This window comes from Chenopodium album, chromosome 8, assembly GCF_948465745.1.
Source record: "Chenopodium album chromosome 8, dcCheAlbu1.1, whole genome shotgun sequence".
Classification (NCBI taxonomy): domain Eukaryota; kingdom Viridiplantae; phylum Streptophyta; class Magnoliopsida; order Caryophyllales; family Amaranthaceae; genus Chenopodium; species Chenopodium album.
Window position 1 is genome coordinate 59,302,502 of NC_137841.1, and position 17,414 is coordinate 59,319,915.

At 36.2% G+C, this 17,414-nt stretch overlaps 2 protein-coding genes across 3 annotated transcripts; both read right to left on the reverse strand.

The window, feature by feature from the left end:
- Window positions 1-2,778: 2,778 nt before the first annotated feature.
- Window positions 2,779-4,533, reverse strand: LOC145556181 (homeobox-leucine zipper protein ATHB-15-like). Of its 2 annotated transcripts, none has more exons than XM_081617824.1 (6): window positions 4,461-4,533; window positions 4,232-4,366; window positions 4,033-4,121; window positions 3,588-3,692; window positions 3,228-3,342; window positions 2,779-3,099 (listed from the first exon to the last, which is right to left on the reverse strand). In XM_081617824.1, exons 1-4 carry the CDS (start codon window positions 4,467-4,469, stop codon window positions 3,590-3,592), a joined length of 336 nt encoding a protein of 111 aa, XP_081473950.1. In that variant the 5' UTR covers window positions 4,470-4,533; the 3' UTR covers window positions 2,779-3,099; window positions 3,228-3,342; window positions 3,588-3,589. The 2 variants fall into 2 exon arrangements, with proteins under 2 accessions (XP_081473950.1, XP_081473951.1); XM_081617825.1 differs by having other exon boundaries at window positions 4,232-4,323; window positions 4,461-4,527.
- Window positions 4,534-8,232: 3,699 nt separating this feature from the next.
- LOC145641905 (uncharacterized) lies at window positions 8,233-11,081 on the reverse strand. Its single transcript, XM_081692937.1, has 2 exons — window positions 9,878-11,081; window positions 8,233-9,538 (listed from the first exon to the last, which is right to left on the reverse strand). The coding sequence occupies exons 1-2, from the start codon at window positions 10,940-10,942 to the stop codon at window positions 8,471-8,473; spliced, it is 2,133 nt and encodes a 710-aa protein (XP_081549063.1). The 5' UTR covers window positions 10,943-11,081; the 3' UTR covers window positions 8,233-8,470.
- Between the last annotated feature and the right edge of the window lie 6,333 nt (window positions 11,082-17,414).

Sequence of the window (17,414 nt, forward strand, 5' to 3'; positions counted from 1 at the left end):
ATTTACATTCAATTGACAACAATTTATTCACCTATGAAAATAATTGTTACAATAATACTAGAATTGCTAACAACTTTTGAAGTAAATTGTTACATGATGGACTTTTCTTTAAATTAATATTCAAATAGGATTGTTAAATGGTTTGTTACTCAATTAGGATTAGTAATTGGATTTGACTTTGTTATCCTAATGGAATGCTTAGAATCAACTATATTTAACAAAAGTCTAATAAGTTCAGGTCAACTCAATTCCTAACAAGTTTAGTTTAGTTCAATTGAGTTCAACTCAAATCAAATCCTAATGAATTGTTTATGGAATTGTTTATGAGAGAAAAAAAAAATAGGAAATGAGAACTAAACTAGAAGTTGATTGCACCCGAACTGAACTGAACTTAAGCTCAGTAGAAGAGACCCTTAATCCTAACTGAATCCTTTGAAGAAGCCTTTAATCCTAATTGAATCCTTTGAAGGCCCCTTTATCCAAATTGAATCTTTTGAAATTCAAATGTCGATTTACAATTCTTAACAATCCTAATTATAGTTAAACACTATTAACAATGTAATTGAAACTCAAATTGAATCCTTTAAATTCAATTTAAACACTATTAACATTCCTCATTATAGTCAAACAATGTAATTGACAGTTAAATCCTATATACAATTCTTATTGGAATTGAACTCAATTACCAATCTTAATATAAAGTGAAATGTATTTAACAACCTTAAATGAGATTCAACTTATCGTAATTATGGTTAAAAACTATTCTTTCATTAATGAAAATAAGATAAATAAATGTCAACAACACTTTATGTTCTTGATGTCAATATCAGACATTAAGAAATAAAGGTCAGACATTAAGAAATAAAGGTACGACATTAACACCAAATTCAATGACAATACAGTTCTATCCCGTTGCTAATACCCCAAAACACAATACTCCCAAACCCTAAACCCTCTGTTAACCCTAAACCTTAAATCCTCTGTTAACCCTAAACCCTAAATTCCAAACCCCATCGCATTATAACAGTGTATATGTCAACATTACAATATATATGTTAATATGACAATATAAAATAAATTAGATAACTATGTCTACAATATAACATATTGCAATATGACAATGTATATGTCAACATGACAATACATGATAAATGTCATGTCATCATAAATGTCATGTCATCATCAGAGACAAACCGTCTGTTAACCCTCTGTCATGTTATCAACCTCATTTAATTTGCATAATAACGGACCAATTATTGTAACGGTCTTGGAAAGCGCGCCAACGATGTATAAATATGGGGCATATAAATTCATATGTACAAATACACACCAATACAAAAATAAGGGCCCACCAATAGCATTTAATATTGATAAAATTGGTGTGCTGGTCCAGCACTTTGCTGGGCTAAGCGTCACCCTGTAATTTTTGGCCGATGAATTAAACAGTAAACAAGAAGAGAACAGTTCTCTAAAATTTGCTCCGTGTATATGTAAAGCCGACAGACACGATACACTAGAAGAATCCCAAGCCACAGACAGTACCCACATTTTGAAAATACAACAGTAGTTGGTGGTTAAACATGATCGTTGGTGGCCGGTGAACACTAGAGATAACGGTTAAAATTTTTGTGTAAGGTGAAAGTGTTAAGTTTTGTTAAAAATAATTATTCTTATAATAAGGCTATGTACGCCATTTTAAGTTATTTTGCGGGCGTTAGTTAGAGATTCGAGGACAACGTTTAGCTTTCCACTTTTAATACTTCCCTCGGTATTTTATTGTCTTTTAATTTGACATGTTTTCACTAATTGCAAAAGCTATGCAAACTAGAGTTTGTGAAAAGTGAGGAAGTAATCGGTCGAATCAATATAGAGCCCTGTTGAACCAAATTGCTCATAATTAAAAACAGCCACACACACAGCAAATTAATCAGCAACTCGATCAGCTTAAGCAACTTAGCCACCCTCAACAATTTATTACTCAGACCAAGCTAAGTATGAAATAGCTATTGGACAATCATCCAAACGAAGATCACATACAAGCTGTACATATGCTAGCTGCTGCCGAAGATGAAGCATCTTGCTTTTGACTGTCATTTTGTTCATGAAAATGTAAGATAAGGGTTACATACTTACATGCATCTATTTTTACGTGCTCTTCCAAAGCCCTCACAAAGCCTTTGCCTCGCTCTACCTCTACGTCTTTGATACACGAACTAGGTCTCAACTCTCAAGATTCAAAATTTGTGTACTCTATTTACAATTGTCGTTCAATCTAAATAGTTTGTACTCATAGATATTGTTTCGGATATTCGGGTCGGTTTTGTATAATTTGATCTTCTTAGTAGACTTTGTTATTTCGTACTTCCGTATTACTATACCATTTATATAGCGATTAAAGTATAAAACATAGGATTAAACTTTGCCCAATGTTGCAAATAAGGGACTGAACTGTCAAATTTTGCAAATAGGGGACTATAACTGGTCGGAGAGGTATTTTTCCGGCTTGAAACTGGCTCTTGAAGGTAAATTTGTGTATAAACAAAAAAGTAATCTCTCAACTTAGTCTTTTTTCTTACCTCTCATACACTAGTTAATGATGGTGTGGGAACATTCAATTGATCCTTGAAATGGCTACTGGCCTATTGTTCTGCCACTAAAACAAGGTAGACTCCTAAAATGAAATTCAAATCCCTAATTTCCACTTCTCAATACCCACATTGTCCTTATCTAGAAAGCTAGCACAATTCCACACATAGACCTGGAAACCAATCCAGCAAATTCACTCTTAAAAATGCATAAACATCAGCAAAATATTAAATATATATGACGTATACATATTACATACAGCAAATAGTTGAGTAGGGGTAGACAGGCAAGCATTAACACTGTTTATCGGCAACTCGGCCAACTTAAGCCAATTAGCCACACATGCAGCAAAGTAATCAGCAACTCAATCAACTTAAGCCAATTAGACACACACAGAGCAAATACACCCTAACCACGAAAATACATCAAACAACATATTTGTTTACTATATTAGGATGATATCCAAAAGTATGCTGCTAGTAATCAGATATCTCCTTGTACATAAATGAAACCCTACAAAGGTAAAAAAGAAAACAAATGATAAATATATATTTAAGGATCAAGCTGAAAGTTAAAAACCTAAACAAAGATTAAGTGGGACAGGGAAGAGGGGGTTAAATGACGTATATTTCTACACTGACCTGCAGCGTTATTGGAGGCAGCTCTGTGAAGAGCGTTTTCTGGCCCTGCTCATTGAAAATCATTTCCAATGTAATTTCTTGCAGTGCAACTAAGGTAGTCTCTAGATGTCAAGTCCTGCTTTATTTGCAAGTGAGAAATCTGGCAATGCGTGTGTAATTTCAAAGGAGATATATGTTCACAGGTTGTATATTGTTTGAAGGGTTGAATGCCCCAAGTGTTAATAACAGCACAATGCCACTCAAATTAACAGTAAGAGTTGCTTCTTTTTGATATGTTGAGTATCACTTTGAACACTCATGCTTACAGGAATAATAACAAACTCAAAAATGAGCACGATTGGTTGTTATGCAAAATGATACCTTCAAAGAGTAGGACAAAATGGGATCAGAATGGCTCCAAAGAGATTTGAGAATGGATTCCCCTCTCTCTTACCGGGTTTAAGCAACTCAACTCCTAGATAGAACCTGTCAATGTAGATGAACTATAATCAGTTACTTGTTGAAGATTTGCATGTCACAATTCACAAGCTATGTTATCAGATTCAGGTAGTTTGATTTTAACAAAAAATGATAAAATCCTGTAGCTTTGACAAATGTTTAGGCTACAAGAGTTCCAGGAGATGAAGGTGAACCATTAAGAGAACCAAAACGAGAAGGGGAGAGCACAGATGCTACACTATGAACAGAGGATATTATACTCCTTAACATATCGTCATGCTCATGCCATAGAAGCAACACTCTCCTGAAGTTGAATCTCCAAAGCAAACTGAAAAGCTACAGTCATCACAATTTCCCACTTACAGACCTGCTATTATAAGCAAGTGATTTATTTCCTGCAGCGCCAACCTCGAGGGCAGATGTAAGGCCAAGAATGCATTTTGGACTTGAAACATCCTGCCATATCATCACCAATATTAAGTCAAGGTCTCGAGGATAGAACAAGGAAGCTAAAACAAAATAAAAATCATTAAAAATGAGTAGCCCAAGTTCAAGAAAACAATCACCTTGGAAGAGTCGGTTGGAATCATTCGGAAACCAGATGGAAGGAGCGGAGCATCATCAGAGAAAGATGCATCTATTGGAGCGAATAAGAGTTCTGCACATGCCCCAAAAGCATTTTCATCTACTTCAATACATAACTGGGAAATCAAACAAATGCAGAAATTGAGATTGTTCTTAAGCATTATCCATATGCATCAATGCAACTAAGTACAGAATTAAGAGTACGCTTACTTGCAGCATAGCATATGTATGTCTCCTGGCATAAACGTGTCTTCATGATTATGACCAAGATTTTCAAGCTGAACAACCCCTATGAACTGTTGAAAACATACAAATAATACTGTCAATATCAGATGTACAATATCAATAAAATCAATCAAGACTAAAGAAAAATGATACGAGGTTTTTTTTGCCTCTTCATTTTCAATTGTGTGTACAAGAGGAAGAAAATAAATTTTTACATCAAATTCAGTAGGAGCAACTGGTATGGTACAAAGAGCAGCTTTGACATCAAATTCAATTTATACGGCTAAAGCTAAAGTCAAATTCATGATTATCCTATAAGACAATTAGAGTTCTGGGTCAATATTATTAAACCAAGACAGCTTGTTATTAAGAAAATAAATTTTTACGTACAATGCCAGACCTTCACAAAATCACAATCATGTACTTGAGCTTGTAATCAAGTAAATAGGTGGTCATGCTTTCATTAGTTTCTATGTATATTTCTGTTACAGAGATATTGCCTGAAGGGCCCTGAACCACAAAATTAGTACAAAGACATTGCAAAAGTATAAACACCCTCAGGTAATAAATGGTACCACTGTCTGAGCATTTTGAAAGATAGAGCAGCCACAATTTAATGAGCATCACCTAAAGTTCCCACGCAGTTACACTTTGTTTGGATAGGAAGAAATGGAAGGAAAAGAAGAGAAGAGAAATGGAGGGGGACAAAATCTCTTGTTTGGGTAAAAGATTGGGGGAAGGAGAGGGAGGGATCCATTTTCCCTCTCTTTAATAACCATAATCTCTCCAAAATTGGAGAGATTTGGAGGGAAAATGGAGCTCACCTCCCCCTCCCTTTCTTTTCCCTTCCCTTCCTCCATTTTCCCTCCCCTTCTTTTCCTTCCTTCTTTGCTATCCAAACAAAGCGTTAAGGTCTTAAGGACATGTAAACCTATAAAGCACAATATTCCAAAACAATGATAATTCCCGCACATACCATTTAAAAGCCATAATTTAGGTATGGAAAATTTGCAAATTGCAACCATTTAAAGTTCGTATTTTGCAAATTGCAGCCATTTAAAAATAAAATTGCAAATTGCAACCCAAAAGTTCATATAAATTGTAAATTGCAGCCCGATTCAACTTTTTCATCGGTTTACAAGTTGAAAAATCTTCGATTAAGGTTTTAGGAGTCATTTTAGTCTTTAGGGGTCCGAATTGAGCTCGGAATTAGCAAAAAAATAACGCAAGTATCTCGTTTTGCATAACAAAAATGTATCGATTTGTGGGAAACTGTAAATATGAGACACTTACGTTATTTTTTTTGTTGATTCCAAGCTCAATTCGGGCCCCTAAGGGCTAAAATGACCCCCTAAAACCTTAACCGAAGATTTTTCAACTTGTAAACAGATGAAAAAATTGAATCGGGCTGCAATTTACAATTTATACGAACTTTTGGGCTGCAATTTGCAAAAAAAAAATTTAAATGGCTGCAATTTGCAAAATACGAACTTTAAATGGCTGCAATTTGCAAATTTTCCTTTAGGTATAGTGTCATATAAACAGCTTTCATATAAGGCTAACAACAAATTCAAGCCAAGTTACATTACATACTACATAGCAATATAGCAATCTGAGAAAAGGATCATCAATCATACTCAGGAGAGTTCCAAAAGAACAAAGCATAAACAACTAAACATAGACGAAACTTAAATGAATCTAACAAAGGAAATACAGTTACAAGATATGTATCCAAATCAATTCAAAATTAAGGGGAAAAATTCTACAACATACAAAAGATTGAAAACTAATCATAACCTGCAAAGAACACCATAAAACTTGAAATTCATCATCAAGCTTGTGTTTGGAGACTTAAGATCTAGATTGCAGACATAGGCTCGAGCCCTAATTCCTGAAACTTGATACCTAACAAAAACGACAAGAATTCAATCAAACACAAATTCGAAGAACTCTGAATGATACAGAACTTGTCTGAAAAGTTCAAAGCCAGGGTAATTCAGTAATAGTTTTACAGACCTTGTCTGCATTTTATATACACTTAATAGAACAAATTTGGCCTTAAATCACCCTATTATTTCCTGTACTAATCCCAAAGTCAAGAAAGTTCCTAAATTTGCATAAATAACCAAATTTACAGTACAATAACAATCAGCACTTCAACAGAACCTAATAATATCAGAATCATCGTAACAAATTGAATAAAAACTCCAACTTCCCTAAAAAATGAGTCAAAAGTCAAAGATTAAGCAAAGTAATCAACATCATCCTAGCAAACAGAACACAAACTACAAAAGTCCTATAAAAATGAATCACAAATAAGATTAAGCAAATAAATAATACTTATTCCAGTACAAAATTTACAATATAACACTACAGAATCTAATTAAATTTTTAAATAGACATGATTTAAGCATAAATTATGCAAATTTAAGTTAACTGCTAAAAAGGATTCAAAACCAAGGATCAAGTAAGTCTGATTAGATTATTGAAATAGAACTCATGAAAAAAAATATAAATAAAAAAATCAAAGTAATTAGGATTGAAATTAGGAGAATCAGAGTAAAAAAAAAACCAAAAATTGACATTATCAGCGAAGTGGACGTTCTCTTGAGATTGAGGGATCGTAGGAATAACCAATGTTGTAGGAATAACTAATCAATTTTTTTGCCGGCGATCAAACCCAATGCAGCAAGCTGGCGATTTCACCACCCCAATACACCTCCAGCTCAACACTACGAATGAAGGAGGGGAGAGAGTGAGATGATGAGAATACGAGCAAGTAAGAAGATGACAACTATAGAAGAGCAGGAAAATCTGAAAAGTAAAATGAAAGGAAGGGAGGAGAAGGCAGAAAAGGCTACTGATGTGGCCAAAACAAAGGAGAAGCATACCAGAAGGGCAATAGCAATACCATAGTCTTACTGTTTATTTTCAATATTAAACAACTTCTCACATTTATAGAAGTAGTAAGATATGCAATAAATGTTTTTTCTTTCCCTTTGTAAGTTGTCATTATTCTCCATCTTTCACCTCATCATATGCATCTCTATTTTTCTTATATGCAAATAATATGAAAAAAAAAGGTAATACTTGTATTAAATTTAATTTAATAGAAAAGCAGTGGCGAAAGCAAACCAATCAAAGGACCACTATTCATGTACCAAAGATGACTTCCACCAACTGATTTTGCTCCTGTTATCTGGTGAATATATGTGAGGTATACATACAGCAAATAGTTGACTAAGAGGAGATAGGAAAGCATTGGCACCGTTTATCAGTAACACGATCAGCTTAAGCCAATTTGCCACACACGCCAGCAAATTAATCAGTAACTCGATCAGCTTAAGCTAATTAGCCACACACACAGCAATTAATACTTAGACCAAGTATGAAACAGCTACTGGACAATCATCCTCTAAGCACATAATCAAATGTAGGGAGAAGGGAGCAATTCTTCTACAAGTTAATAAGAAGTATTTAAGTTAGTGGCAAAGCACGAATGGAAGGTAAAAAGAACGCCAGTCGTTCATACAACAAGGTGCGCTTTGCAGTTACAATACCCATCTTTTACTATTCTATTATTGATTAAAAACCGACTTAAATCAAACATCTATTTATGATGGAATACCAGACAGTGCAAAACACTTGAGATACAGTAAAAGTTGGATGAAGAATTAAATTCTAACTAATAAGCCATAACTTCAAAAAGGATGCTTGTACCTATCTTAGCCATATAGCTGTAAAACAAGACAAAAGGTGATGAAATAGCTCAACAAAATGAGATTTTACTAAAACTAATTAAACAATTTCTTGTCCACGGATACAGGCGAGTTCCTACTACCAACAATTGCGTATAGGAGCCGGGCACTCTATTAAGTCTGTAAAACCACAGAAATGTCACAAGCAGGATGTGGTTAAAAAGAGTAACTAAGGCACTGCTTGCAGAAGTATTAATGGACATGGCACTTAATAAGAAATTTCATAAAGTGCCACAATTATCTCAATCCTGGTCTCTTGCTACCATCACTCTTTCCACTGAAAGATTGAGTCGCCATAAATCTCATTTGGAGATCATATGATGGGACAAATCCCTGGCCTTCCATCAGCTTATACATCCTTTGCGCATCTTGCACAAAGTCACCTTTTAGAAGTGTGTGTATAATTCTCTCAAAGTCCTGGTATTCCAAAAGGTCCTTTTTGGCCTCCAGAACCCCTAAAGCCTGAAGTGTCTTCTTCTCCATCTTAGCTCTAGCATACATGTCACAAAGGCTTACTTGAATCTTGAAAGGAGGAGCCTCACCCAGCTTAGCAATTTTTGTCAACATTTGCTCAGCCTCATCAATCAACTGCAACTTACCCAACCAATCTACCAAAACACTGTAAGTAGAAACTCCAGGTTCAAATCCACCCTTTTCCAGCTGAAGTAACAGATTTAATGCCTTGCCTAGTTCGTTTTTCTTCTCATATGCAGAAATCATGTATGAAGTACACCTGTCATCAGGTTTGAATCCAAGATTCATCATCTCGTTGAAACAGTTTCTTGCTTCGCTAGGATTACCAGATTTGACACATGCCTCAAGAAGCAACGCGCAAGATTCTGCAGTTTGTTGGAACCCTGCAAACTGCATAGTGTTCACAATTCTTTGAGCTCCAATACTATCACCGTTTTTGGCAAATGCCCGCAGCAAGGCCAAATAAATATCCTCTGTGGGTTTCATGTCTCTAAGCTCCATTTCTCTCATGAGTGTTTCACCCAACTTGGGCTTCCCAGAATTGACATACATCATTATCATTGAGTTGTAAACCTCCATATCCGGTTTGAATCCTTGACTCTTCAATGCTTCATAAGCCGCATTTGCCTGCTCAACATTGTTCCCCTTGCTATACATGTAAAGTAAAGCAGTTAAGATTACAATATCTGGCTCCATGCCAATTTCACTCATCTTCTTAAGAATCCTTTCAATATCCTCTGATCGATTCTCTTCAGCATAAATATCAATAAGTTTTGAGTAGTCTCTGATGTTAGCTTGGAAGGAAGGCTCATCAAGGACATGTTCCATCACCTACCAATTGCATTTATAGACACATTATCAGATTTACTAATCCAGACTGAAAGCAATCACATCAAAGCAAACAAAACCACATTGCAAATCACATGATACATAAAATTGACTATCGACAAGGTCGAAAAAAGCAGCCATTACTATATCTAAATCATACTCAAACTTTAGCCAAAAGCATTCATAAGTCAAAGCCAAAAATGAGTATAAACAAAAATTTAGGCAATTAAGCAACCACTTAAACAAAATAATGGAAGTTCTATTTCTACCAACTATACCATGTAAATTAAACTACATTTCAATCATCAAAACCAAATCAAAGAGTTTGAAATTAAATCATACCTTAATATACATAGAGCCATCTCGTTCCTTGATTCTCTGAAGCAAGGAAACCCAATCAACCCTATTAGGCTGCAACAACTCCTTCCATTCATTCAGCAATGGAGAAACCACGGTATCGAAATCGTCCTGTTTCCCCAAACCAAGAATCTTCTCTGTAACTAATTTACATTTCCCAGTGATTGACTTAGCCTCTTGAGGAGAAATCACCTCCCCTGCCTCATGAACCTTATCAGCCACTTCTTTCCACATTGAACCTGACAAATCAAGTCCATATAACTTATACTTAATCTTCCCATGCCTCTTTGGCAAACCACCATCATCATTTCCCACAAAACTATCCTCCACCACTTCGGCCCCGGCACCGGCCTCGGCCTCAGCCTTGCCCAATTCCCCCTCCTTCGCCGCCTCACCGGCTTTCTCCAACCCCTCGTAGAACTCGGCCTTCTCCATCGCCTCGCGCGCCCACTTAAACCTCAGCTCGTGCAGCATATCCCCACGAACACCCACCTCACTAGCAAACCTAGCCATCGATTTAACCTCCTCCGATTGCAAAAACTTCTTCATCTTCTCCTTCTTCTTCTCTCTCTCCATTTCTAAGTACACATTATTGCTCACATCCCAAACAGTCTTCCACAAATCCTCGCTGAAATCGCCATTCCCAGAAACCAATTTCTCCTCTAAATTGCCCCCTTTTTCCATCTCACTCACCAATTTCTCCACAATTACCAACAACATAGCATCAATGGTGGGCTTATCGCAATCTGGGTACGACTCGTTTAGCTTCCCACGCATATTGTGCACGAATCGGGATAAGAACTCATTCATGGCGGCCTCATCTTCGTCTTCCTCGTCATCGGCTACAGCAGCAGAGACAGAGTGATTGAGTTGAGGAGAAGAATGGAAGTTTTTGATTTGGGTTGGTAGAAATGGTGGGGTTTTCAGTTGATTTTGAGTGTGATTGTTGTGAGCAACAAAAATGGCGGATGAAGAGGAAGAAGATGAAGTGATTCGGGTGAGTTTGTTGAGTGTTTGCTTGGAAATCAAATGTCTGAGTCGAAGATTCATGGTGAAAATGAGAAGAGAGAGAAAGAGAATCGGGAAAGAGAGGAGGTTGAAGGTGGTGTTACAAATCAGGCTTAAACCCTAGTGTTCGTCAAATCATGACAGGGAGTTTGACAAAGTTGGGGAAGAGAGGCTAAAGAGAATCGAACGAATGATCACGAGAACGGTGCTCGACTCAGCTTACAAAATTTCCACATGTGCTCGATTCGTGCTCATTAGAGTTTTGAGTTGAGTCAGATAGCTCACGATCAGCTCATTAAGATTTTGATCCTTATAAATTTAGTGTAAATAATCCCAACTTTTGATTATAATGTAATTATCCCAACTTTTACCTGCATTTTCCTTCTTCAATCTCAATTATCACGTGTAAAAAATATAATTGCCACATGTCACTCGTTTGTTGGTTCAAATTTTTTTTTTTTGATAAATTTTTTATAATAAATAGAAGATTAAAATAAATAAATTAAAGCCCAATAGTCCTGGTTATTGGGAGGGTCAGTGCGGGTCAGTAATGGGGGCGGGTCATTTGTAATTTTAAAAGGGTCAGGGTCAAGAGGGTCAGGTCTGAAGTAAAATCAAAGCAGGTCATTAATGGGTCAAGAAGTCGTGGAGTACAAACTCTAGAGTACTCATTTCAATATTTCTTCTGTAAAGTTCCATAATTGTTCTAAAAAAAAATTCTAACAACTATATCCCAACACCAGTTCATTGCAAATCGTTTTAATAGCAAAAAAATATACACTCATCAACTTATATTGTAGATTCGAGAGTTAATGATTTCTAAATCTAAATTTTTGAAGTTGGGAATTCTAAGAAAGAAATCAGATTTGTAAGATTATTAAGAAAAGAATCTTGAAGAGAGAATTCTAGGTTGTGTAAATTGATAGCAGGAGACGGATCTTTCAGCACATCAATGAGACAATGAGAAATATGACGACGAAGAATCTTTCGGCGAAGTAAAAGCCTTGTAACTGTAAATTTGAATTAAAGATAGAGGAGAAAGGGAAAGGAGGAGAGAGAGCGTTCAACTTGTATTTATTTAGGTGGCCCTTTTGATGACCCTATATCTATTTTCCTTTTTATAGGGTTATTCACAAGAGCCCAATAATGACCCTTTAAGGAGAGACCCTACATGAGCCCCGTCCATTTAAATAATTAAAGGGTCATAGCCCTTTAAATTTGGCCCGACCCTGCTGCCCTGTCCAATAACCAGGGCTAAAGCCCAAGCCAGCTATGGGCACCGCCAGTGGCCGCGGCCTCCTTAGTCAAGCCTATTTTCGACCTCGATTATCGATTCTGGCACCGATCACCAATTTCCGACCACTCGAGTTGAGCATTTAATTTTTGGAGTGCATAAATCCATGTTTCCATTCAATACATTTCATAAACCAATCCAGTTCCTAGCTCATTTCCCTAAACCATAACTTATTTTCCACTTTTCGTGTCCACATCACTAAACCGAGAGCAACTGATTTTTTGAACCAATAATTTTGATCCAAATATTATTTGGTTGGATAGGACTTTTAATAAGCTTTACAACAATATATCGTAATCCCAATTCCGATTTAAAACAAAGAAGATATGAGCAAAATACCAAACTCGGCCCAAAACCGACACCCTTTCACTGAAACGCCCATATCTAAAAATCTACAAATGATTTTGACTTGATTCTAATTGGTTTAGAAATTAAACTTGATAATATTTCCAATGATATATTATATGCCTTATTCCAAGTTACGGATCAAAAGTTATAATAGTTTTAAAAACGCGAAAAAAACTAGAATTGTCGCGCAACATCAAAATTGCCACGTCACAATATCTAACGTGGCACGGCAGCTAGTACCGTGTCACAACAATCTTTATCGTGTCGCAGTACACATACCGTGACACGGTGCTTTTTCGAGTCATTTCTGCATTTTTCTCAAGCGCTTTTTTTTACCGTGTCACGGGATTTTCCAGTGTTTTCTCTTGTCAGGATATTTTGCCGTGTCGTGGCAGACTCTGACGTGTCATGGTGCCCCAAAATTAGGGTTTTATATTTTTATGGTTCCTTGTGTTCCCTCTACTCATTTTCTCTATAATTACCCCCTCCTTTCTACAATTTGGGGCATCGAATCATTCTCTCTTTCTCTCTTCTACACCAAAAATCATTCTCTCTCTCTCCCTCTTTAACCTAATTTCTAGCTTCCCTATTCTTCCATAATTTCTTCCTTAAGCACTCAAAGGAGTCCATCCTTGACCCGAGGTTCTGTCCTTAAACAAAGACGTGAAAGGTACAAATAACTGAGGGTTTGGACCAAATCAACTCTACATTAATTTAATTTAATTTCCATTTGATTTATATTTTTATTGAAGTTACTAACAGTTTATTCATGATGTAGCAATCAAGGAAACGCGGAAAGTGAGTAATTAATCACTTAATTACTCTTATTTTTATTCTTGTTGCTAGCATCATGATTAGATTTATTTATTTTTGATTTGACTAACCAATTTATTATTGAATTGCTTCCAATATTAATGTTGATTTTTACTATATTTGTTGATCACCATATTTCATGTTAAAGGAAATATGTAATTGAAAATCACGCCTAATAAGATAATTTGGTCAATCGGTTTAGGTTCCTTTTTAATCTTGTTATTAATTAAAGGGATCACTAATAATTAGAATTATATGTTGCATTAATATTCAACCAATTTAGCATAATAATAGTTTGGAGCAAATTGAATCTTTGTTTGTATGCCTGTGAGATCGCAGGAATCACTTTTCATAATAGGAATCGAGCAATACAGGCGAATATGACTCCATGACTCACTTCGTACCTGTAGGGAATATTTCAAGCATTAATCCCCTAGCTTGAACCCCACTGTGATCATACACTAAAGTACGGTGGCGTCCAAAGGGAAAGAAAATAGAGCAAAAGAGTCGCCAACAAGTTTTTTTAGGAACTTGTAAACCGTTCACGAGGTGAAGGTTACACCCCTTAACGATCCAAGAGATCATCAACTCCATAAGGTCTTGAATCAAATAAGGGTTCGGGGATGAAGGTACAAATCCAACCTAAAAGAGATTGAACCTGCCTAATAATAGGCCTCTACTTTATTCTGATGGTACTCATGTGCGCTTTCTGACTAACATGCAATCAATAGGATTAACCCTAAACCTGTTTAATCTATGTTGGTTGAATTTAATGCACAAATAAATCTATTATTGGCGATCACTTGAATTATAATCAAATTTAACCCTAACAAGGTTATTAATTATCTTATTAATCGTGATTACAAGTACAAATTCCCTTTAAACATGCATAAAAAGGTGTGATCAAGCAATAACAATAAATATCAAGCAACATAATAATCATAAAAATAATTATAATAATAACAATTATCATAAAATTATAATCATAAATCATGTTAAAACATAATAATAATAGCAAGATCCTAGGCATGATACTAACAAAATTAATAACAAATCCTAGCATGTCACTAAGCAATAAAAAATCAAAGCTTTAAGCCTAACATGATACTAACAATCATAAATATTAGGAAGAAAATAAAAGGCATCATACTTTTAATCATACTTAATATTAAAGTTACCCTAGACATGATACTAGGAATATCATAATAACAACCTAAGCATGAACTCTATATCATAACATCAATTAAAACCATTAAAGTACTTACTTTGATGCCTCGTACCTCTTTCTAACAACAAAATACACACGTTAGTAACTTCAAGGAAAATAATAAACAACAATTAAATTAAATAATTTAAAGAGAGATTTGGGACCAAACCCTCAGAAATTAAAACCTTTCACGTCTAGGGCGAAGGCAACTTCGAATTATGCTAGGTGTATCTAAGTTTAATGAATGCAAAATTTTTATATTTGAGAGAAGGCTAGTTTAGAAAAGAGAGAGAGAGTAATCAAGAAAATCTTGATGAGAGTTGGTGAATGAAAACGGAGAATTGGTGAGAATTGATGAAAATTGATGAATGAAACAGAGTTTTTAGCACGTTATTTATAGAGAAAATCAGCCAAAAAGATAAAACATCAAAAACAGAGTTCTGACGCAAAAAGCCAAGTTAGCGCCAAACGCTGACCTTAGCGCCAGACGCTAAGGCTAGCGTCAGGCGCCAAGCGCCAAGCGTAGCGTCAGGCGCTATAGCTGGCGTTTGGCGCTGACTCGGAAATTCACGCATTTTCTTAAAATCAGATAGAAATTGCCGTACAGGAGGATAAAATCGTATTTTCCTCAAAACCGTTCTTTGATTTTAATTAAAACTCTAAAAAGTCAACAAAAAGTCAATTTATCAATGCTAATTGAATTAGAAATGAAAAGAACTATCTAGAAGAATCTAGAAGACTAAAATCATTCCTAATTGCATTAGGAATGATAAATCATATTAGGCCCTCCTCTAGATCATTGGGCCGCATATAAAGCTCAAACCAGACCCAGTTTAGTAATTTGGCCATAACTTCCTCAATACTCATCGGAATTGGGCTTATAATATATCGTTGGAAAGCTCTTTTCGAACCCCATCCAACTACACTATTATTGGACCCGTATCATGGACCAACCAAACTAGATTGGCTGTTTTCTTAAAATAGGTTTTTAAAAACAGAGAGAAGAGAAAAGAAATTAAAACTTTCCGCAACACTAAACTTTCCACACTTTTACTTCATTCGATTATGATTCGACGTGAAAGGTACTCATCACCGGGTTTGGTTTTGGGGAGACACAAATGGGTGTCTACAGAAGCCCCTACTTTGACTGAGTTTGGAGAAACGCAAGTTTCGAAAACAAAAGTCAAAGTATCGATAGGGACGGAGAATGATTCAGAACGTTCTGCGATCCTGAATCACTCTTGTAACGCCGATACCTTCAAACTAGCGTTAGTTAAACAGATAAAAGAGTTAAGAAATGCGTATCTTGCACCGTCGAGCACACGTCTCTGAAGTATCCGATTTGCTACCGCTTTACTGTTTTGATGACCTCCTGCCAAGAGAATGCCATCCCGCTTGAAAACTGCTACGCTTGTAACTGCTTCCCATATAGAAGATTGCTTCGCTTGAAACGACCCTCCTCCGCTTTGATAATATTCCACAAACCAGGGAACACTATTAAAGATTGCTTCGCTTGAAACAATCCTCTTCCGCTTTGTGACCATCTTCCACGTCTAAGGGAACATGATCGAAGACAACTTCGCTTGAAATCACCTTCAGTTGTTCTCCACAATCTAGGGAACGCTGTAGAAGATATCCTCACTTGAAGCTATCCTCATTTGCTGCGATAATTTTCCAAAGGAAATTACCGAAGATCTCTGCTTGTCAATCTTTAAAAGTTCGCTTGAACTTTACTTCCGCTACGCCTGTACGTCGGCGCTTTCGCTGTTTGAACCTGTATGTCGGTGCCTTTTGCTGAACGAATGAACCAATACGTCGGTGCCTTTTGCGATGAGCCAATGCTTAGGCGCTTTAAGCTAAGTGAGACGATCTTTCACCAGATCGATCACTTTATGCAATCAAGCCGATTACTAAAAATCGTGTCAAATTGCTTAGAGGGGCTAACTGGCGTACCAAGGAACCCAAAATATATTGCAAAAGGTTAGAACAACCGTACTAAGTGGCTGAATGTTCTGGCGCCGCTGAAATAACATCAGCGCCACATAACTGGCCTTAGCGCCAGACGCTGAAGCTAGCGCCAGGCGCCAAGCCCATCTACTGACGCCAAAGTCTGGCGCTTGGCGCTAGAGTCGGGTTTTCCTTAAATACCCTTCTCTTCTTCATTTTCGCTGCTGCTTGTCGCGTTTTTTGCTCGAAAATTTTCAGAAACTCATTTGAGTCGTTCTTGCTTGTTTCTCAACCAAATTTGCTAAAATTTGTTGCAAATCAAAGCTTATTCCATCCATTTTCCCGATCTATGTAAGTTTTCTTCAAACTCACACCGGTTTTTACAAATTTTGCATGTGTATATTCTCGAATTTCATGAAAATTCGAAACTTAGAATGCTTAATTCGCTTTGTTTGTCAAATTTTATGCCATGAAATTGTTTGATTATGTTTATATATTGCCTTGGGAGTAATTTGAGACTTGTTTGACTCAATTTGGTGAAGAAATAAACGCCATTGTTGAACCTCTTAAGGTCGGGAATACAATGTGGCTCGTTCTTGATGTTTCTGCTAGCAATTCTTGTCCAATTTGTCACAATAATTACTATAATTTTGCAAGAAATTGTTTGATTGCTTGAAAAATGCCGTTATGCTCAATTTGAATTTGTGCTCTATTTTAGTACTACGTACTCTGTTTTTTAGCGAACATAGTATCATGCGGCTAGACGAACCTTAGATATTATAGAACCTTAAATTATGATAATTCTGCACAATGTAGCATGGCTAGACAGCGAGGTTCCGGTTCACGGTCCCGAGACGTTCGACGGGAGCATGAGCCCGTAGAGGACGATGTCGAGCCGTCCACTT

Excerpts from the sequence above, each read along its gene's own strand:
- LOC145556181 (XM_081617824.1), bottom strand. Across the intron at positions 4,122-4,231 it reads TTCCAACCGACTCTTCCAAG|GATGTTTCAAGTCCAAAATG; the intron begins GTGATTGTTTTC and ends ATGATATGGCAG. Across the intron at positions 3,693-4,032 it reads TCACTTGCTTATAATAGCAG|GTTCTATCTAGGAGTTGAGT; the intron begins GTCTGTAAGTGG and ends CTACATTGACAG.
- LOC145641905 (XM_081692937.1), bottom strand. The coding sequence starts at position 10,942 with ATGAATCTTCGACTCAGACATTTGATTTCCAAGCAAACACTCAACAAA. Across the intron at positions 9,539-9,877 it reads ATGGCTCTATGTATATTAAG|GTGATGGAACATGTCCTTGA; the intron begins GTATGATTTAAT and ends TGCAATTGGTAG.